This window comes from Copadichromis virginalis, linkage group LG7, assembly GCF_057382275.1.
Source record: "Copadichromis virginalis isolate Kocher_CV1m ecotype Utaka linkage group LG7, C_Virginalis_male_GT1.1, whole genome shotgun sequence".
In the NCBI taxonomy this organism is placed as follows: Eukaryota; Metazoa; Chordata; class Actinopteri; order Cichliformes; family Cichlidae; genus Copadichromis; species Copadichromis virginalis.
In genome coordinates, this window is record NC_140624.1 from 1,847,438 (window position 1) to 1,870,586 (window position 23,149).

The 23,149-nt window shown below is 45.8% G+C and overlaps 1 protein-coding gene and 2 long non-coding RNA genes across 3 annotated transcripts in view; 2 read left to right on the plus strand and 1 right to left on the minus strand.

The window, feature by feature from the left end:
• The window catches only part of LOC146704153 (cytochrome P450 2F3-like), a 33,928-nt gene that overhangs the window by 343 nt on the left and 10,436 nt on the right, over nucleotides 1-23,149 (minus strand). The window contains exons 7-16 of the mRNA XM_085461129.1: nucleotides 13,914-14,015; nucleotides 9,267-9,429; nucleotides 8,765-8,917; nucleotides 8,497-8,657; nucleotides 1,986-2,054; nucleotides 1,784-1,888; nucleotides 1,419-1,557; nucleotides 697-782; nucleotides 280-381; nucleotides 53-194 (exon numbers count right to left, since the gene is read on the minus strand). Coding sequence (XP_085317255.1) covers nucleotides 53-194; nucleotides 280-381; nucleotides 697-782; nucleotides 1,419-1,557; nucleotides 1,784-1,888; nucleotides 1,986-2,054; nucleotides 8,497-8,657; nucleotides 8,765-8,917; nucleotides 9,267-9,429; nucleotides 13,914-14,015 — 1,222 coding nt within the window. The remainder of the gene's footprint in view (nucleotides 1-52; nucleotides 195-279; nucleotides 382-696; nucleotides 783-1,418; nucleotides 1,558-1,783; nucleotides 1,889-1,985; nucleotides 2,055-8,496; nucleotides 8,658-8,764; nucleotides 8,918-9,266; nucleotides 9,430-13,913; nucleotides 14,016-23,149) is intronic.
• Nucleotides 5,236-5,600, plus strand: LOC146704154 (uncharacterized). Its single transcript, XR_014921138.1, has 2 exons — nucleotides 5,236-5,389; nucleotides 5,521-5,600. It is a non-coding gene; the product is annotated as an uncharacterized LOC146704154 (long non-coding RNA).
• Nucleotides 21,957-23,104, plus strand: LOC146704155 (uncharacterized). Its single transcript, XR_014921139.1, has 2 exons — nucleotides 21,957-22,754; nucleotides 23,050-23,104. It is a non-coding gene; the product is annotated as an uncharacterized LOC146704155 (long non-coding RNA).

The following is a 23,149-nucleotide window of genomic DNA, read 5'->3' on the forward strand; positions in this document are numbered from 1 at the left end:
CGACAGAAGATTTAATCATCTATGTCGGTATGTGAATCGTGTCTTCATGTACCTGCAGAGAAAGGCATGAAGGCCTCTGGTTTAACAAACTCTCCTTTGTCATCGAGGAAGTTTTCAGGGTTGAATTCATGAGGGAATTTCCACTGTCCCTCCTCGCTGAGCACTGAGGTCAGATTCTCGATGATCATTGTTCCCTGAGGACGAAATCAACCTCAAAACCATTAAGGATGCTCGTCACTTTCTCTGTTGCCAAAAACTATTTAACCAGTTGGCCCTTACCTTGGGAATGGAATAACCCATCAGCTCTGTGTCTTTAGTGGTGCAGTGGAAGACACTGAGAGGAACAGTGTTGGCAACTCTCTGTATCTCATGAATCACAGCCTGGATGAAGAGAAGACATTTCTTTGACTTAGAGCAGAATACATGCATGCTGTCAAATTCAGCCACAAAAACAATGCATATATACTTTGAGCAATATTTTGATGAATAATCCAGTGGATCTGCAGTTCCACAGAGCAGCTGTTTGTTGACAGTCTGTGCTTTGGTTTGAGAGTCTCGACACAGCTACAAATAGAGTTACCGTTTCACTTTTACTCATTTATAAATTAATTCTAAACTTTACATGGCTTTGCGTCACCATCTAACAAACACGGCACTCACAACCAAACAACTTAGATGTAAGTAAAAAAAAAATACCTGCATGTAGGGCATCTTGTGTCTGTCCTCAAAACTGGCCTGATCTTTCCCTTCCAGCACTCGGTCTATCTCCTCCTGACATTGTTCTGTTAGAACAGGACAACAAACACTTTGCAGTACACCATAACCAGTGATATAACTATGATTTTAGAAAAGTAACTTCGTAGGCATACAACATTTGATATACACTATATGGACTAGTATTTGACCACAATGCTTAATATTTGAATTCAGGTGTTTTCAGTGTCTTTGCCACAGATGTAACAAATTAAGCACGTAGCCATGCAATGTGCCTTTACGAACATCTGTGAAAGAATGAGTTGTTACACAGAGCACAGTGAATCAGAGTGTGGTACTCCAATCAACTGAAGTCAGCCACAAAGTGACAGACCATATTAAGTTACAGTGGGTTTGCTGAATGCGGAGGCACACGGTGCATTAAACTTGCTAATGCTCTGCTGAATCAATGACAATGCAGAGCAGTCCTCCTCTGGCATTAAAAATATACATCGGCAGCTTCGTGACATGGGTTTCCATGGACGAGCCTGTAGGTGTACTGTGTATGCAGTCCAGTATATTGGACCTAAACATCAACAAATCATTTGCAAAAATGGCTGTTTTACATTAAGGGCCTTAGTATACAGCACAGCAGTGTGCATGACTTTATGGTACAAGAGAACAAGAGCTGATAACAAAAAGCCAAGTCATATGTGCAGGTTTACCTTGTATGTGTGGGTAGTTCACAAGATAAAGAAAACCAGTAAGCAGGGTGTTGGATGTAGTGTCAGTCCCAGCAAAGTAAAGATCCAAGGTGAACCTAAGGAGCTGCGTTTCTGAAAATGAAGACCCATCGTTGCCTCTCTAAGAAAAAGTTATAAATGGAAAAGAAAGTGACAGACACGGTACGAGAGACGGAACGGTCACAGCCACACGTATGTTCACCTTTCTGCATTAAAACTATGAATCTCTTTTTAAAGAGTTGTGTTAGAATGAATTCAAATTGATTCGTTTTTAATTCATTAAACTGCAGCCTGTATTTATATAAATTCTAATATATGACATTGTAAACTGTTCCTTTTACACACACCTTTTCCAGTTCATCCAAATAGCAGTCAATAAAGTCGCGCGCCTCTCCCAGGACTCTGGTCTTCTTGTGCTCCCTCACAAAATCAGCTACAAGATTTTCTAAAGCCTAAAAAATACAAGGGACTCTTCATTTCTTACAATTTGCTTTCAACAAATAAAGTACATAGAGTATGTCCTTGTAGTTAGTGTTTTCGTTGTATTACCTCAGCATTGTTGAAGACCTTCCTGAAAGGCAGCGGCAGGTAACGAATTAAAGGAAAAGAGTCATACAGCTGTAAATAAAGAGAAGTCTTCAGTTTTCCTTTGAGCTTCAGTTGTACCTGATAAATAAAAGATCCTCAGTATTTCGAACCACTAAAAAGGACTTCTCTGTTCTACGTCTCCTTATGTCCAGTGCTTCCTTCTCTTACTGTCATGGTTGCAGCTTTTTCGCCTCAGAGTTTTTGAATAGCTTTAGAGTGTTTTGGATGAACTGTCAGTGTTGTTTTTGTTTTTTCAGTTTGGAGTTTGATTATTTGTGTCAGGGCTCTGTGTGCGGGCAGGTGGAGATGTGGATCCAAGTGCAGGACTCTCAGGCGGAAATATAACTGAAAACCACAGCTTTATTGCTGGCACCAACAAAACATAAACCAAACATGAAAACACTAACTGGAACACACAGGCAGGATCTGAGGGTACGACGCGACACTGAGCACAGGAAAACACAGGGCTAATATACACAGGGTGGTAATCAGCGAATGGGCAACAGGAGGGAGGGATCAGGGTTAACGAGACGGGGGGAACCAAGCTGCACACACTAACATAAGACAAAGACTTTCACAATAAAACAGGACACATGAATTACTAAACAAGCATGCAGACTTTACACTGAGAGACAGAGAGAGACTGACACATGGAACCTGAACTAAACTAAACGTGAGATATAACTGAGAACAAATCCTTAAGCACAGATAAACAGAAACAAGAAATAATCATCATCACTACGAGAATAAGAAAACAATCCATGAAGCAGAATTGAACCGAAATATAATAAACTCAAAATACTGGGTCCAACGGACCCAGAACCGTGACAGTACCCCCCCTCTAAGGGCTGGCTCCCGACAGCCCTAAACAAAAAAGCACAAAGCACCAGGCCAGGGTGGGCAGAGGGGGTCCAGGATGGAGGGCCAGAAACCAAGCAAAAAACAAGGAGCAAGAGTCCACGAAAAGTTCAGGGGACCGACCGTGCACACGGCGACGGGCAAACATTTCTGGAGGCCGACCGTGCACACGGCAACGGCGGCGACGGGCAAACAGTTCTGGACGCCGACCACTTGGAAGGCAGTGGCGGCCACTGAGCAGGTCTGGAGGTCGGCCGCGATGCCAGCGGCGGCGACAAACCCTTTCCGGAGGTCGGCCGCGATGCCAGTGGCGGCGACAAACCCTTTCCGGAGGCCGTCCCCCAAGGCCATGACGCCACCTTAGAGGCGGCGTGGCAACCGCAGGACCAGGCGTGGATGAAGACGCGGAGGCTGGACCAGGCGTGGATGAAGACGCGGAGGCTGGACCAGGCGTGGATGAAGACACGGAGGCTGGACCAGGCGTGGATGAAGGGACGGCTGCGGAACCTGACAGCAGCGACACTGCAGGCGGTGATGCAAATGGTGATGATGTAGAAGTCGGGGGGGATGATTCAGCAGATGACGGCTGAACAGACTTCCCCGGACCGTCAGCAGATGTGAGGATGTGCTGGGCGGGCTCCTCGGACCCACCAGCTAACTTGGCTTGAAGCTGGACGGGCGGCTCGGGCCCTCCAGAAGACGTGACTTGAAGGTGGACGGGCGGCTCGGGCCCTCCAGCTGACGAGGCAGGACGCTGGCTGGGTTCTCCCAAACCCCCAGCTGACGAAACCTTAGGCTGGACTGGCTCCTCGGGCCCTCCAGCTGGAGCGGAAGCAGGACCAGAGGCAATAGGGACCCCTGACTGAGGGTGAAGATGAGTGACTGACTTAGCAGATGACAAAGCTAATGATTCCTCCACTAACTGAGCTACTGACTGGGTTATGGACTGTAACAAAGCTTGCAGAAAATCTGGTTGAGGTAGCGACTGAGCTATGGATAGTGAGGGTGAAGACTGAGCTATGGGTGACCCACTTGAGATGAAAGCGGTGGTGGAGTAGGTGACAGGGCTACAGGTGGCTGCTGAGCAGGAAACACTGGAAACTGAGCTGAAGGTGGCTGCTGATCAGAAAACTGAGCTGACATGGGCTTAAGAGTCTCTGGGGTGACACACACATTGTTTGCTCTCACAGAAGTGTTGAGTTGAGGACGAACAGCAGTCACTATATGCTTGACGGGTTTAGGAGCATGATAATCATCCAGAACTTTTTGAGGCATAGAGTCATAGATCTCCTTGGTTTCATCAACAGGTTTAGAAAGGTGAGGTATGGGACAGTCTAAATAGTGCAATGAACCGGGAGAACTGTCCTTCAAATAATCACTCCTTTCATTTACAGTTCTTATTTCAGCAGGGGGCGAAAGAGTAGCCCCACCACTCACCCTAGCCGGCTGTTCAGAAAAAATCCTAGGCACCCACTGGAGCTGTGAATGCTGGCGGCGGGTCCGCCGCTTTCCTGTCGAAGAGGGATCGGGGCTGGCTGAGGGTGACGTGGCAAAACTCTGCTGCGGCTGCTCCCTCTGCGGTGTGGAAACGCTGGGTGAGTCGGGTGGCACAATAATGATTCCTAACATTTTGTAGAACGCCTGTGCAGGCGTAAGCTGGTTGCTTGCAAGCTCGTAGTAATCCTCCCGGGACCGGCTGGAGCGTTTTCTGTGAGACCGGGGCGTCCGCGGGGAGGAAACAGACGAGTGGGCCGAAGGGTAGGCTGCCAGCAAGGAACGGCAGCACGGAGGCCCTCCAAGCGCTAGCCGGGTCCCGTCAAAACGGGAGCTGCGCTTCCACAGGAAGTCCGCTGGATCCATTACTGGTCGCGTCGTTCTGTCAGGGCTCTGTGTGCGGGCAGGCGGAGAGGAGGATGCAAACGCTAGTGATGGGACGTTCTGTATCGAGGCTTCGGAGTGTGTGTCGAGTAATGGAGGGGGCGTTTCCGCGAAGCGCGTATCGAGGCTTGCTTCATTTATGGGAGGAGCTGAAAATGATGACGTCCGAAGCCTCGCTGCCCGGCTGTACCACGTGACTGGTTCATGAAGTGGTTCGAACTTTGCCGCGAGATATGACAGCGATATAAACCCCTCAGACTTCATTCAAAATGTGGGTGTTTGATGGAGAGTTGCGGTTAGAGAGAGTTTGGAGACCGTTTGGAGGTTTATGAGAGTGAGGAGAGAAAGTCAGGAGAGAATGGAGCCAGCTAAGAAGAGGAGGATGTCCTCCCCTGTGTGGGAACATTTTGATTCTATTCCTCCCAACAAGGTATGTACATTTCTACAGAAGATGTATTGTCATGATACTGATGGTGCAATACAATTTATGTTGAGCTGTCTGTACTTTTGTACAAGGTGAAGTGTTTGCTATGTGCCAGGGAGCTGGGATATAACAACAACATCCATGCTTAGGCACTGCAGAGCTTTGCATGAGAATAAGAGGAACACCGATTGTGGAGCAAGACCAGGTGAGCCATCAAATGCAATGATAATATAGCATGCAGTAATGTTACTAAATGATATAACAATATTATACAACTGTTATAAGTTACGTGTGTGATATTTATATTTGTGCTTTGTCTTTATTGTCTTTCCTCAGGAGAACAATCTCAAATAGATGAAGACCTGGTCAGCATGGTGATTGAGGACTCCCAGCCATTTAGCATTGTGGAGGACAAAGGATTCAAAAGATTTGTTAAATCATTAAATCCCAGCTATGTTCTCCCCACTAAAAAGGTCGTAAAAGCAGTGAAAATTTAGTTTTTACAGAATAAAATGTGAACAGGCAGGACTGAGGCTCAAAGCCTCAGTGTGTAGCTGTCCATACCTCAACGTTACAAAAGCACAACTACTGTCCACACCCCAACCACACCTCACCTCACAGTAAATGATCATTTCCATTTCAAGCATTTCCAAATAATCATTTCCCATACTGCCACTATAAATATACACAGTATACTGCCATCACTACAATATACATGTTTTACACACTCCTTTTGTTGTTGACATTTACAGGCTGTGTGCAAAATGCCACACTCTTCAAATTCATGCCAGCTATTATTTTTACGTCCAGTAGGTGTCCTGCTAGAGCAAATGAAGCTTCATGAAGCTTCGCGTTGGGGTGAACCAATTGGATGAAAAGCTTCAGTGCTTCATGGGGCTTCATCTGCCCATCACTAGCAAACGCAGGACTCAGACACTAACTTGAAACTCAAAAACCTCAGCTTTATTGCTGGTACGAAAACAAAACATGAAGTGAACATGGAATATGGAGACCCGAAACACACAGGCATAATCTGATGGTACAACGCGACACCGAGCATTGGAAAACACAGGGCTTAAATACACAGGGTAGTAATGAGGGAATGGGCAACAGAAGGGAGACACAGCTGGGGGAGATCAGGGCTAACGAGACGGAGGAGCTAAGCTGCACACACTAACATAAGACAAAGACTTTCACAATAAGACAGGAAACAAGAAGTACTAAACCAGATGCAGACATGACACTGAGAGACAGACTAGACACTGAACAGAAACTGTAATACACATGAGAACCCAAAACCTAAGAACTGATCCCTCACCAAGAATAACAGAAACAGATCCATAATGATAATAATAAACAAAGCACCAGAACTAGGGATGGGTATCAAAACCCGGTTCTTGTTGAGAACCGGTTCCCACTGTTTCACTTCCTTGGAATAGTTTGCCATTTTTGCAAACGATTCCCTTATCGATTCCAGTCGCCCCGAATGACGTCACCACGTTGCGGAGCGTCATTTACCTGGCAGGAAACACGGCGCCAGCGGCTCAAACGCTAAAAAGCTTGGTTATACTTTACGAGAACGGATGACAACAGGGCAACTTGCAATACTTGCAAAGTAGATATTTCATTTAAGGGAGGAAACACTACGAATATGCAAAAGCATTTGCTCACAAAACACACGATGACCTTAAATGAATGTCGTGTTTTTAATTCCGCTCCGGACTCGTGAATCTCAACCCAGCAGCAGCGGTAACATTTGCACGTCCTCTCCCGTTAATGCGGCAGGTAAATAATCAACAACAGTGCATATTATGTTAGCGCGATCTGCCTTATTACAAACCTGCCATTACTGTGCATTTAGGTGACCATGATGAGACAGACAGAGTCTGGCTCAGATGCTGGCAGTTCTCGCTGCAGTCTACCGGTAGCGTCTCCTTTCAGGCAGGATAGACGAATGTCACCGAGCAGTGACTCAGTTTGTGGTCAAAGGCTTGCACCCGTTTGCCACAGCAGATGATTTTCGGTAAGTGAATGTGTTTAATTGTAGGCAGGACATTACTGGATATTCTTGTGTAATTGCTACAGAATAATTTATGTTACACTTTGTTATTGCTACAGGAGAATATTTATTTTATTATTTTACATTTACATTTTTTTTCCTGGGACCCTGTGACACCCCATTGAAGAGCCGTAGGCTGGATCTCTTAAGATCTCATGTTGGGTTTGTAAGGCCATGTTACTCCTAAATTTCTACCTTGTTCAAAGAGAAGATAAAAAACAAAGTTCTAAGCTAATCGACCTTAGTGTTCTCCTTTTTTAAACAGAATCAATAAGAGAATCGATAAAGAATCGAATCGTTAAACAGAATCGAAAATGGAATCGGAATCGTTAAAATCTTATCAATACCCATCCCTAACCAGAACATCAGAAAACAATCCAACAATGCAAAAGTAAACCAAAACATAATAAACTCAAAATACTGGGTCCAACGGACCCAGAACCGTGACAATTTGTTCAAGTGATTTACTGTTTCAACATTTGTTTTGAATCCTTGTTTTCTACTTAGCTTCAATTCCTACTTTGAGTTAATCTGCATTTATTTCTCTCATCGGTTTCTGCCTCTGCCACATCTTTCCCCTGAATTAGTTCATTCATGTTTCAGTAAGAGTTTATTTTCAGTTTTAATATGATAATTACTTTAATTGTTTGTCTTGCTTAGGTTTTCAGTTTCTGACTGATATACACTATATTGCCAAAAGTATTCGTTCATCTGGCTGCACAAGCATATGAGTGAAATCCAATTATTAACCCAAAGGGTTTAAGATCATGTGGAATCACCCTCTTCATCTATGGCAGCTTCAACTCTTTTTGGAAAGCTTTCGACACGGTTCACGAGAGTGTTCATGGCAATTTTTGGCTGATGACTGATGATGGACGAGAAGGTCTGGCTTACAGTCTCCACTCTAATTCATCCAAAAAGGATTGTGTCAGGTTGAGGTCAGGACTCTGTTTAGTCCAGTCAGCTTCTTCTGCAGCAAACTCACTCATCATCCATTACAGACTTGCTTTGTGCACTGGTACACAGTCATGTTGGAACAGGAATGGGCCGTCCCCAAACTGCTCCCACAAAGTTAGGAGCATGATTGAAAATTCAAATTAATGATTTTGCGTTTCTGGGACATTTTGTCTTTTGTTGGTGTTTTCTGCATCTTCATTCTGGATCTTAGTTCCTTTTGAAACTCTACAGACTCCACAGAGGTTGTGACACATAAAGCAGCTATCATTGTTATAGACTAAGGTGCTTTTACTCACCATAGCCCATGGTCCATTGGTTATCCTGGTATTCTCAGTAAAGCATCGGACAATAAATTGTATTAACGCATGATCATACTCATAGCGTGTGGCAAAAAGGACTTGACAGATGATATTGGAGGCCGCATTGTGGAACATAACTCGAGGACTCATGGTTTTACCTGTGCAAGAAATAATGTAACAGCACAGAATTGTGAAATAATGCACAATAACGTGACAGGAAAAAAAGCACTACCCAATTTAGCTATGGATGCACAGATGGACCTACCAACACTCTCTTCCAGGGTACTAATGATGTGTTTTATCTCCTTATGAATCCTGTCCTCCATTGAGTTCTTCCCCAGACCAAAGTTCCGCAAAGTGGTCAAAGCAAAGCGACGATGTTCCTTCCAACTAGAGCCGTAATCAGCCATAATGACCCCTACAACAAGTTTAGTAGCACAAAGAGGAGAGAACCTAAGTATGATTCATGTAGTTATCCTACAGGACAGAGCTGAACTTTGCCTCCTCTTAAGTAAACTGGCAACATTTTGTGATCTTTTTTTCTCCTTTGGTGGAATCTTAATTTGAATGTGTGAATACAAATGCACGTCTTTTTTGTAGTCCTACCTAACATCGCATTGAATTCAATTCATTAAAAAAAAAAATTTATATAGCACCAAATCACAACAACAGTCGCCTCAAGGCGCTTTATATGAGCGAACAGTTGTTGGGATTTGGGGACATATTACATGACATATGTCTTATATTACATGTAATGTTTATTGTACCTTTCCTCTTGGTGATATCACTGACAAACAAGTCTTGGGGTCGTCCAGCAAAATCAGTAGCCTTTGTCACTATAGCTTCTTTGATTGCCTTCATCCCATTGATGATTACAGCCGGTTTGAGACCGATGTAGATGCTGTAGACATCTCCATAGGACTTCCTCAGCTGGCAGAGAAAATAACAAGTGTTTGCAATTATTTTATGACAAATTCAGATGGATATTTTCATCAAATCTTGATGTGGGTTCAATCATCCAGTTAAGGAAACCTCAAAATGTGATTCTGCTCATCTGGATGTAGTGTATCTGAGTCTTACTGGAAGCACTGAAAATACAGACAATTGTTGCTATGTGCAAATGTGCATGGAGATTTGTCTAACGTCATACTTTGTAAGGCTGTAATACAGTCCTTAAGCGTGGTATTAGTCGGCTGTTAGTGGTGGTTGTGTCAACGTAAGGCAAGCTCAGATGGACAGACCACAACAGATGTGCTCTATGTTCACTGTAAGTAGATGTTGAAGGTTTTTTCAGTAGGTGTCATAAGTAACTAGTACTTGTGTGTATGTGTTAGTCCCCATAGGGAAATTACTCCTCTTTTTATGGTTTATTATATTTTATTTTCAGATGTTACAGATGGGACAGACATGAGTGAGGGATAGGAAAGGGAGAAAGAAAGAGGAAGGAAAGGAAAAACAGAAGGGGAGAGGGACAGTGAGAGAGGGAGGAAAAAAAATCTCCTGGATCACCTGTTGAGAGAAGAAGAATAGAAAACAAGCAAAAAAAAAACAAAAAACAAAGCAACATACTAAACACAACACCATCGCATTAATCTAGCTAAGTGTAAACAGCAGTAAATACTAAATATTCAATGTTGTTGTGCAGCACGCAGGACAGACAGCGCACAATGTGCTTTGAGGTAGCAGCCAGGTAAGGTGTAATTTAAGTCTACGAGCAGTGAACATCCGTGTGCACACCTGGGTGGATCAGCGCGCTTGTATTCAAAAGGTTTCCACATGTAATGGTCTGCTAGAGGGTGTAGAGAGCCATAGCCCCGTCCCCCAGGGCATGAAGCAGGCATGGAGGAGATCCAGGCCCCAGACATCCAGAGGCCCCAGAGTGCGAGAGCCCAAAGAGGACCACTGGAGGGGCATCCGTGCCACCCTCATGGGAAGGGCTGAGGATCCCCAGACAAGGCGTCACCCAGTAGCCACGGAGCAGAAGCTAGAGGGGGCTGCACCGGCGTGCCCGCCGGCTCTGCCGGCAGCCAGCTGTGCCAGAGTGAACCGAGCCGCAGGCACAGAGGCCGGAGGCCCGAGGGCCCCCCGCACCCCGGAGGAGGCCTGACCAAGCAACAGGCGCCAGGCCCCTCCAGGTAGCCACCGGGAGTGAGCTGGTACATACCTGAGTGCCCAGCCCCGGACACCAAGAACCACCAATGCACCGACCCCTGAGGGCATCAGTCACCGGCAGGGAGTGTGGTGAGGGGAGATAGGCCTTGGAGGGCCTGGGAGTTCCCAGAGAGGTGGAGTCTAAGACCCGACCTGACATATAGACACAGACACAAACATGCATTCCCACCCTCATGCACACATATACAAATACTCAGCACTCAGCCAACGTAACGATAGACACAAATGGACATTGTACACACAATCACACTCCCCAAACATACTCTATACCCCAGGTCCAGGTACCCTCACCCCTGGAGGGGGAAACGGTACCTAGACCCAGGAGATGTTACCTTTTCCCCCGGGATGGAGGCAAGCAGACCGTCCCAGGCTCCGCAGCAGCAGGGAGGCCAATCGGACAGCCAACATCTCCTCCCAGTCCCCCCGCCCCGATGGCTAGCAGAGAACGGGGGTGTGTGAAGACCCCATACCTCCCTCCTCCCGCTCATGTGTAGTGTTGCTGCGTGTTGTTCTAAAGTGCATTTAAAACAAGAGAGAGCAAGGCCTGATCTCTTGTTTGTATGGGAGAATATGTTCCTTTGGCAACTCCTCAACCTCGGCTATTAAAATGGCATGGGAGCAGGATTTGGGGTGTGTGATTCAGGATGACTCTTGGGATAAAATTCTTTACCGGGTCCATGGCTCCTCATTATGTGCCAAACACAGGCTGATTCAATGTAAGAGTTTGCACCGTGTACACTGGACTAAAGCCAGACTAGCTCAAATATACCCCAACCTTAGCCCACCCGACCCCACCGCAGAGGAAACTGTACCCACCCCAACATTCAATCATCTCCCAGACTACACAAGACAACAGACACCCAGGTTAAGTTTATTCTCCACCTCTCCTATGTCTCTCCCCCACCTGCAGAGTGGACTCCTGCAAGGATGGAACAACCTCCCCGCCAATTGAAGAGCCCCCCAGTTAGGCCGATGCACCAGAGGCCCCCTGCGCCAGGGCTGAGCCCCCGTGCACCCACCCGCTCACAACCTCGGTGACACACCGACGAGGACTGAAGCCCCCAAGGCCCAGCCCCCAACCCCAAACCCCCACGCCTGCCCCGGATCCATTCAGGGGCGGCCAGGCCACCAGGCCAGTAACCTACGTCCACCAGTACAGACCATCCTCCAGCCCCGCTGCACGCAGCCACGAGGAGAACAACCTCTAAGAGCGACCAGAGCCACTAACCAGGTTATGAACACAACCTCCTCTGCATTTAACCCATTCACCCAGTGAAGCAGTGGGCAGCCACCAATGCAGCGCCCGGGGAGCAGTGTGTAGGGATGGTACCTTGCTCAGGGTAGCTGTTCAGTGGAGTCGAACCCCCGACCTTACAATCATGGGGCAACCACTCTACCTACTGAGCTATCCCTGCCACTTGGAACTTTTTGCAAAAAATAAAATTCTACCCATAACTTGTTCAACTTATGGTTCACCTAAGCAAGCTCTTACATCATCTGACAGAAAGGACAAAATAATAAAGTACCTAGCTAAAAAAAAAAAAGCTCAGTGGAGGAACTGATATCTAACTACAGTAGAAGCGACGGTAACGTGCTTGAAACTCACAGTATAACCTTAAAGTTACATACATTTGCAGATCTGCTATGGCCAGTGTTGGGAAGGTTACTTATAAAATGTATTCCATTACAGAATACAGATTACATGCCCCAAAATGTATTCTGTAACGTATTCCGCTACGTTACTCAATGACAGTAACGTATTCTGAATACTTTGGATTACTTAATATATTATCATGCTGTTTACAACTACGTGAATGTACTATTGCTGTGTGATTTATTACTATTACTGAAGGTCCGCGACTCCGAACTGTAGTAAAGGCACCTCTGACTAATACGGCGGGGTCCCTGTTGGCTCGTAGCCGAAAAATAGCTTTACTGTGTTGTGTGGGTCGACTTTGCTAGTGAGAGACAGAGAGAGGCGTTGAAAGACTGCTCCAACGGAACTTATTGTTTCGGAGGAAAACACGAACACGGTGTACAGTCGAGTCTTAATAGCTTACTTACAACTGGGCTCGTCAGGCTCTCTTCTTGGCTGCAGTGGTTATTATTATATTTACATGCTTCCAGCTCCCGTTTGTGCTCGGTGACAGCTCGTACCTTTCCGCTCCCCTTTTTCTCCCTCCTCGCGCTCACAGACACATAACGTGTGTGGCAGTCCATTCTCTCTGCAACACGGACTACACTGGCCATGATGCTACATTCTTTAGAGCTATGCTTGTAGCATTCTGCCTGTTAGCTTAGCACAACAACAACAAAAAGGCGCTCTCTCACCCAGGAAACACGCGGAGAGAGAGAGCGTCCCCCTGTAACCATGGCAACCGTAACGCTGCCGCCTGGAACAAAGAGCGTAGCTGTCAAACAAAACCCAAACAGTCCTGACCCGCGACAAAATGAAACAGGAAAGTACCGCAGTGTAATCCATTTATTTCAACAAAGTAACTGTATTCTGAATACCACCTTTTTAAACGGTAACTGTTACGGAATACAGTTACTCATATTTTGTATTTTAAATACGTAACGGCGGTGCATGTATTCCATTACTCCCCAACACTGGCAATGGCAAAAGTTATTAAATTGAAAAGCTGGGTGATTTATGACTGATGACTTACTTGTATTTTCAGTGCTTCCAACAATGTTTTTCTGCTAATAATCTCTATGCACACTTAAATGATTATTTACACATTTAAAAAATCCGATTTATACACTGAACATTCTGAATACCCGTCTGCAGATCCCTGCACAGACTCACAAACCTTTGTACAGATTAACAGATTTAATTACACATGTCCAAATCCGATTTGATTTCAAAACAATCCAAATAACAAAATGTATGACTTGGAATATGGGATGGATACACCAAAGTGTGTAGCTAGTGCACTCTATGCAGACATTGTGTTATGCAATCACATAAAGGAACGCAGGATTGGTTACCTGTGCCATTATATTGCAAGATTTTCAGTGCTTTAAAAAGTATATTAATTTTTACAACCATTGTTTTACATTTGTAGTTTTTAACCTATAGCAATGATGGAATCTGTCAATGTTAGGAAAAGCATAATGATGATCATATGTCTTTGTAACTAAACAGTTAGACCCATTTAAATACTAATAACAGTCGTTACATCTGTGCCATAAAATAGCCTATTTAAAGAAAATAGCTTTCATTGCAAGTGTTTTCTTACTCTCTCAAAGTCCTTCAAGGGGTTCTCCAGTCTCAGCTGTAAAATGTTTCCCAGTAGAGGCAGAATTGGGGGTCCTGGTGGAAAGTTCTTTGGTCTTCGGGACTTGAGTTGAAGGATGATAAAGAAAATGCAAAGCCATAGCAGCAAAACTGAAATCAACATGATAGAATCAATTGGACTGCAAAAAGAGGAGTAGCTGGATAACCTGCCAGAAAATGTTAGCTCAGCTCTGCCTTTGCTAATGTTGACTTTTCGCCCTGTGCCAACTTCGTGTCAAGAGACAAACCACTTTCAGATTAAGGCAGACAACTCAGCGGCAGGCGAAGTTACTTATCAGACAATAAGTAACAAGAATTCGTAGAAATGGAGGGCCAAAGGTAAATGCTCTTTGTAAGAAACTTGACTCCACTGTTATATTCCTCTGTTATCTCCACTGGACTAACACGTTCAAAGTTTATCTTAATTATCAAAGTTAACTATAGATGCAGTGCAACTGCCACCACTGACACCAACAGTGCACATACTCTTTTAGTTGTAACTTTTAGAGCTCTGCACGGTGAAGCTCCCCAGTATATCTCTGACCTGTTGAAACCTCATGCTTCATCCCGAGCACTTAGGTCTTCAGGTCAGAGGCTACTGGTGGTCCCACGTACTGGGTTTAAAACACGTGGGGATCGAGCCTGTCAGGCACCGAGGCCGTGGAACTCCCTGCCGTTGTCTTTACGCTGTCTAGACTCTACTGACTCCTTTAAAAAGCAGCTGAAAACATTTTTACACAAACAGGCTTTTAATTAATTTTAACTTGTATGTCTGATCTTATTGTGAAGCACTTTGTGGTTTTTATCTGTGAAATGTGCTATATAAATAAATTTTACTTACTTACTCTCCAGACACTTTATTAGGTACACCTCAATGTTACCTAATTTAACCCATTTTTGCCTTCAGACATAGACTCAACAAAGTGCCTGCAACACTTCTTACAGATTCTGGTCTGTACTGACAGGAAAGCATCATGCAGTAGCTGCAGATTTGTTGGCTCCACATCACGTTCAAAAAACTGGTTTGAGATTATCTGAGTTTTGTGATATGGCGCTATCATGCTGCTGAAAGCATGGTGTTTACTTTTTGTTCTGTGTGAAAGTAAGTGAGGAGAAAAGTCATTCTGACTCAACCACCTCCAGATAAATGCAGATTAATCAGTGCTATGACCAAAATCTCATATCCTGATATAAGACATTTATCCTCCCAACAACAATATATTTCACAAAAATTGTACACTTTCTGCGAATCTCGGGCAACTTGACTTGCGTGTTCAGCAGGGTGTCGTGTACCTGGAGTCGAGTGTTTTGACCGATGCATTAAACGATACATTTTTAGACATAAATTTAACAGCCGCCATCTTCTATGTATTTATTACACGGCGTGCTGCTGGGAAGAGCCTGTTCTAATGTTTGAGTCTAAGGTTTATTTTGAGCACCTGACGGCTCTTTTTTGCTTCTCATCCATAAACTCTCTCCACACTCTTTCACATGACTCTTGCGTAGGTGGTAGAAGAGGTTTGCCGTGTTTGAGTCTGAGGTGGGGGCCGGTTTCCTGCATAACTTGCATCGTACAGTTCTCTGGTCTATGTCACACTTTTCATAACCAAACCATGTCCATGCTACAGAGGTAGCCACTCATTTAGGAATAAGTTTGGATTTGTTTGGACTGGTACTTCTGTTTGGAGCTACCTGGTTCTGCCTCATCTTTACTGGTCATACTGGTATTCTTTGTGCCTGCATCCACGTGGTGACTCTAAGTGCCATTTATACTTACTTTATGTTTTTATTTGAGGTCATTTGTTTGATGCATATTCTGAAATTTGATGTTTGAGAATAATGTTTGTTGTCATCATTCCAGTTTATTTTGAAAAACCTCAACAGGATCTTCAGCTTTATTGTGAAAGGTTTATGTGGAAAATACACAAGCGGACAGCGGAGTCACACGATGGGTCTACCGTTGTTGTTGCTAATGACAACGCATTAAAACAGTTGCTTGTCCATCTGTAGTGTGGTTATTTTAAATATAAGAAAAAAAGACAACTTTAAGAAATTAATATAGCCTCTACAGTGACCATCACCATAAAAGGTTTATTTTGCAACACCACGAAACAAACGATAGCGTAATATGAAACGATAGACGTTTTCATATCGTTATCCGATATATACTGTTATATCGAACAGCCCTAATCAGTGTCACGTATTGATTAACAAGAAGTTGGAATACCAAAGGTAAGTAAGCGAGCTTTGGAGGCCAAAGGTAAGTGCTGGAGTTGACAGAGAAAAAAACTGAACTCCACTGTTATTGATTAATTGATTGATCATACTTTATTCATCCCGAGGGAAATTTGGTTAAGGCTGCCAGCCGTGCCAGCGCCGTCTTACCCTTCCCACCATATATACATTACACAAACATCACATGGGGAACACAGGTCAGAGAGGTATAACATGAAAAAAGCACAACATGAGGAAAGACGAGGAGAACAAAATAACTCCCCCCAGACTGAGCTCCAACAGGGAGATCAGTTTGAGAACAGAAAAAACACCTCTGCACATGAAAAAACTCTAAATACACCAAAGAAACACATGACAAGCAACAGGGGGGGTAAAGGGTGAGAGACCGCCGATTTAGACAGCACATCCGGGCCTGCAGCATAAGCGCTGGTCTCCTTGATCCACCGTCAGCATCGGAGGGGAATAAGCGTCGAAGGCGTTTGGAGGGGGGATGAGTGTACATCTGCATGTGTATATATGTCTGTGTGCGTGTCCAGAGTTCAGCTGAGACAGTGTCCTTCGTCCTGCCAGGCTAAGTAAACAGTCTTCCAGCCAACCCAGGTGGCCTTGTAGGGAGTGGGAAGGAACAGACTCAACACAGTCGTTATCAGGGTGTTGTTGTTCAGCTCCAGCCTTGAGACCGCAGCTGGCGCCAAAGGGGTATCCGCATGAAGTGATGGTGGTTTTTACTTTAGTGCGAACAACTCATATGAATTTCAAAGCTGTTCTAACAGTCCAACACTGGTCTCTCAATCTCCCGTTGGAGAGCCGTGAGCTTCTCCGTGATGTTGTCATTCTTGTGCTCAAAGAGCCGATTTCTGAGAACTCACGACCGGCAGTGAGCTTCTCCGAGATGTAATCTAATTTGCACTCAGAGGTCTTATTCGGAGTGTTCACGGCAGCCGTAAGCTTCTCCAAGATCTTATCCGTGCTGCACTCAATGAGCCCATTTTGAGAATTCACGCCTCGTCCCATCGTTTCAATCCCAGCGGGCAGCCTTGTGGGGGTTTGAACAGCCGGTTCTGCTTTCTCAATTCGTCGATAAGTCAGGGCCAAGCCAGCTCCAATCAGCAAGAACTGTTATCATCATATAAGATGATGATAACAGTTGTGAACACCAACCATAGATGTGTTCTTTGCTGATGGGGGACATTCAATACATATAATCGCTGGACACTTTATTAGGTATATCTCACTATCTCACTACATTCAAGGCTATCCATCATCTCTCGCCTTCATACCTCTGACCTTGTTCAGATCATCATTCCTTTTCGGTCTCTCAGCTCTTCTTTTCTTTCCGTCCCTTTCCCCGGCTAGCCATCGTGGGGCGCAGGGTTTTCTGCTGCTCTGCCCCCCCATCTTTGGAACGTCCTTCCTCCTGAGATAAGAAACATCACTCATCCCTCTTTTTAAGTCCAGACTCAAAACTCACCTGAGCACAAATCAGCAGTGAATATTTCACAGAGCTCCACAAACAAGTGTTAGCACTATAAGCAAAGTGTGCATTATATTAATCTCGTAATCCTGGAAAAGCATCTTTGGAATGTTTAAGAGTTTGGAATTTCTTTAGTTCATTCCTGATGTTCAGCGTTCCTCAGACAAGTCAGCGTCCAGTCAGGATCAGTTCCACAGTGCTACTGAATTGAATTAAATAGTGCTTTCACACAGGTGAACTCAGCTTAAATGAATGATGTAGTGGATCCTTTTAATTCTTATCCCTACTTTTATTTTTTTCCATGTCTATTTAAGTGCTATTTATGACACTATGTTTGCACTGAAGCACCGCAGCAATTTCCTAATGTTGTAAACCTGCTCAACATTTGGCAATAAACCCATTCTGATTCTGATTCTGATGGTTTCAGTCTCCTTCAAAGAAAACTCAGAGCGGTGGGAGTCGTCACACAAAGACAGAGAGAGAAGCAAGAAACACTCGTCGGGAAGCTTAAAATCCCCAGTCTGTAAAACCGTTGTGTTACTGCATTTAATCAATAAACACCAATATTTAGTGACCATAATGAAATAAAATCAGAATTCTCTGAATACCATTACAACATCCATCCATCCATCTTCATCCGCTTTATCTGGGGCCGGGTCGCGGGGGCAGCAGCCTAAGCAGAGAGGCCCAGACCTCCCTCTCCCCAGCCACCTCCTCCAGCTTATCCGGGGGAACACCAAGGCGTTCCCAGGCCAGCCGAGAGATATAATCTCTCCAGCGTGTCCTGGGTCTGCCCCGGGGCCTCCTCCCGGTGGGACATGCCTGGAACACCTCACCCAGGAGGCGCCCAGGGGGCATCCTTGTCAGATGCCCGAACCACCTCAGCTGGCTCCTTTCGATGTGGAGCAGCAGCTGCTCTACTCTAAGCCCCTCCCGGATGGCCGAACTTCTCACCCTATCTCTAAGGGAGAGGCCAGCCACCCTTCGGAGGAAGCTCATTTCTGCCGCTTGTATCCGCGATCTCGTTCTTTCGGTCACTACCCACAGCTCGTGGCCATAGGTGAGGGTAGGGACGTAGATCGACCGGTAAATTGAGAGCTTCGCTTTTACACTCAGCTCCCTCTTCACCACGACGGACCGGTGCAGCGTCCGCATTACTGCAGCTGCAGCCCCAATCCGTCTGTCGATCTCCGGCTCCCTTCTCCCATCACTCGCGAACAAGACCCCGAGATACTTGAACTCCTCCACTTGGGGCAGGAACTCATCCCCGACCCGGAGTGGGCACTCCACCCTTTTCCGGCTGAGAACCATGGCCTCAGATTTGGAGGTGCTGATCCTCATTCCCGCTGCTTCACACTCGGCTGCGAACCGTTCCAGCTGCGAACCCTCCTTGAATCACTACCTTATCGTGGTGGAGGGGTTTGTGTGTCCCAGGGATCCCAGGGGCTATGTTGTCTGGGGGCTTTTGCCCCCTGGTAGGGTCTCCCATGGCAAACTGGCCCTGGGTGAGGGACCAGACAAAGAGCGATTCATAAGACCCTTATGAAAAGGACACCGAGGGAACAGTTTACCCTGCCCGGGGTAGGGTTACCGGGGCCCCACCCTGGAGCCAGGCCCGGGGAGGGTGCCCGAGGGCAAGCGTCTGGTGGCCGGGCCTTAGTCCATGGGGCCCAGCCGGGCACAGCCCGAAGAGGAGACATGGGCCCATCCTCCCGCAGGCCCACCACCCGCAGGAGGCGCCATAGGGGTCGGGTGCATTGTGTGCCGGGTGGCGGCCAGGAGCGGAGACCCTGGCGGACTGACCCCCAGCTGCCAAGACTGGCAATAGGGACCATTACAACAGTATTTCCATAATTATTATTAATCTTATTATTATATAGAGAATTATTATTCAGAATTCATTTATCATCTTATTATTACTACTAGGACTTGGGGATGTTGCAGGAAGCATGTTCATCAAACGTGATGAAAACAGGGTTTAAAAGCTCTGACTGGCAACTTTGAGTTTTAGGTCACAGGACAGAACAGCTGTCCAGTAACCATCACAGTGGCAGACATCCAGAGGGTCTCCAGTATGAAAACTTGCTTCTTCATGCCCCAACATGATTCTTGCCTACTGGCTGAAGAAGCTGACTGCACTCCCCGAGCATCTGGCAGCACAAATGAACCAGCTGCTAATCAATGAGAGACAGCCGGAATGGCTAACCGAAGGCCGGACAGTCCTGATCCCCAAGGACCCCCAGAAGGGACCGGTCCCATCCAACTACCGGCCAATAACCTCAGTATCAGTATCAGTATCACATGGATGCTCCTGCCAGCGTCTAAGATGAACAGGCACATGGGTCAATACATGAGCGGCGCGCAGAAAGGATTCGGCAGAGGGGTGAAGCACCAGCTCCATGGTAGACATGGCTGTCGCTCGATGCTGTAAGACCCCGCTCCCCAACCTGTGCACCACCTGGATAGACTGCAAGTCAGCCTGTGACTCAGTGCCCCACACACAGACTTTTTTGTTCAGTGTGACTGTTTATGATGAGACAAATGAACATATAAATGCAAGAAAACTGACTGTTGTTTTTGTTGTTTCTTTTGCCTGTCCCGTTTGGCTCTTTTGCCATCAGAATTATTGTCTAAAGGCAAAGAAAGATGCCCAACGGATTTACTTTAACAAATTGACCATCCCAGCCTTGCCGTAATGGTCCATTTGATTCACCTTTTATTGTTTATTTTATTTATTTTTTATTTTCACTTGCTAGATACGGGACAGACTTGAATGAGGAAAAGAAAAGGGAGAAAGGAAGAGGGGGGGGAGGGGGGAACAGCTGAGAAGAGGGACGGGGATAAAGGGCAAAAAAAACAAAAACCAACTAAATAAGCAGACAAAAAAAAGCATATATCAATCACCTGGATCACCTGCTGAGAAAGAAAAAAGAAAGCAAGCAGAAGAGAACAAGAGTAATAGAATAAACAACATCACAATGATATATGGGAATATGACAGTAAATACTAAATATTAAACATTATTGTGCAGCACATAAGATCAACAGAACACAGTGTGCTTTGAGGTAGGAGCCAAAAAGGGTGTAGTTTGTGGGTGTGATCACCCGTGTGTACACCTGTGAGCATGGACGCGTTTGTGTTTTTAAAAGGTTCCTTCATGTAATGATCTGCTAGAGGGTGTGGGGGGCCACAGCCCCGTCCTCCAGGGCATGAAGCAGGTGTGGAGGAGATCAAAACTCCAGACATCCAGAGGCCCCCAGAACACAAGAGACCAAGGAAGACCAACAGAGGGGCAGCCGCGCCACTGTCCCAGAAAGAGCTGAGGAGAGTCCCAGATGAGGGCTCACTCAGCAGCCGCGGAGCAGAAGCCAGGGGGAGTTGCAGTGACGCGCCCGTGAGCTCCGCCGGCAGCCAGCCGTGCCTGAGTGACCGAGCCCCAGGCCGAGAGGCCGGGGGCACCCCACCTCCGAAGTGGCCCGAGCGAGCCCCAGGCTCCAGGTCCCGTTAAGCGGCCGCCAAGGAGTGAGCCGGTGTGTATCTGGACGCCCACCCCCGGACACAAAGAACCACCAACGCACCGACACCTGAGGGAGTCCGCCACTGGCAGGGGAAGTGTTGGTGGGGGGAGATAGGCCTCCAAACCTTGGAGGGCCTGAGATGTCCCCAGAGAGGTGGCGTCTGATACCCAACCTGACATATAGACACAGACATACAGGCACACACAGATACAAACATCCATTCCCACCCTCATGCTCTCATATGCACTTACTCCACACTCAACCAACGTGGAGACAGACATAGAGATTATTTACAAAGAAAATAGGAAACTAACTTAAGTCAACACAAAACAAACATATATACAACATCTATACATCTATATACAAAACACAGTCTGCATGTTACCCTCTCTGTAACATCTCACTGAAAAGAAACCAGGTAGGCCCTGACAGCCTTCTTTTATACCCCATGGCCCCTCCCACTAGGCATAATAGTCATCTCTTTATTATTGTCTGTGAAGGTTCTCAGTCATCCAGGTCATCGTAGTCAAAGGAGCCATGGACTCTCCACCATTTGACCTTAGAACTGAAGAAGCTTCTCAGATGAGAGGTGAAACGTCTTCAAGCAACTTAAAGAAGTCCAGACGCTTTTCTCTGCAAGCTCTTTATTATTCCTTTTACCAAACAATCTTTCCCCCTCAGCTTATTTCCAGCTGTATTCCTACAATACATATATGTATATAGAGACATTTATGGCCAATTCCAGGCAGCCTACAGTGTTTCATAATAACAAAAAAAAACAAACAAAAAAAATAATGCAGTTCACGTGATCTTTCAAGCGCGCACGAACCCACCATTTAAACCCCGGAACACCATACCATCGGCTTGCATAACCCCGTATAATCGGCGATCACAGCGAGTCTACGCGACCGGCTTTATTAAAGGTAAGTGGGAAAATATGTTGGCCACCCTCTGCGCCGCTCAAAATATACCTCTCACCCCTTTTTGTTTATCTGCCCGGTCGACGAAAAGACGCGCAGCCACGGTAATTGTAGAAACTAATGGTGGTGGTGCGTGTATGCGCCCAGATCAGCTGTCTGCAGCCCGGGACGGTGTAACTCCGTCACAGGGGCCCAGGCCCATCCGGACCGGGGCCCAGAACAGCAGCGTCGCCCAGCCCCACAGAGCCCGGGACAAGAAAACTGACTGTTGACAGTGGTCAGACGCCTGTAGTAGTGCAAGAGACTTTTGTAAGGTGGTTGCTTGATGTTTTAACGTTGTTTGGCTGGTAGCTGCCTTTAGTCCATGTTTAGAGCTGTGAGCTAAGTGTAAATGACCTCATTAATATTTGGTAAAGTGTTTTGTAAACTTATGAGTGGCTATTATATTGTTGGAGTGAATGCTTTTATTTTGAAAGTCACAGAGCGACAAGGTGCCGTAAATCAAGTGGTGTAAACCATATGGCAGAAGCGCGAGTTTTAATGCACAGAGAGGTGTGCTCTATGGTTAATGGACAGGAATGGGGAAAAGAACGGCTATTAAGGTGCAACACTGAGTCGAAAGCAGTTTCTTAGCACCTGGTTGATGAGGGAACAAGGTTTGTAACAAAGTTTGTCCTGTAGATATGCATTTTGTTGTTTTACGGAGCATGTAGCTGCTGACCGCTACTAAGCATAAAGGCTAAGTTTTCACCCACTAGAGGGCGCTAACGTACCTCGTCATGTTTAGGCAGCGATGCAACGATTTCCCTGTTATATGCAATAATTTACAAGTTTTAGTGTTATTTGTTATGTAAGGTAAGGAGAATTAATTTGTAATAAATGAATAAGTCAAAGGGTTAAAGGTAACACACTGTTTGATTTACTAATAGTCTTTTATTCTGTATGTTGTAGCTCTTACGGTGTGTTCACATACACGGCTGTTTAATAAAAGGATTGTGAACCATCAGTTTGAGAGACCATCTTTTCAACCGGGGATGCTACAGTAAGAAAA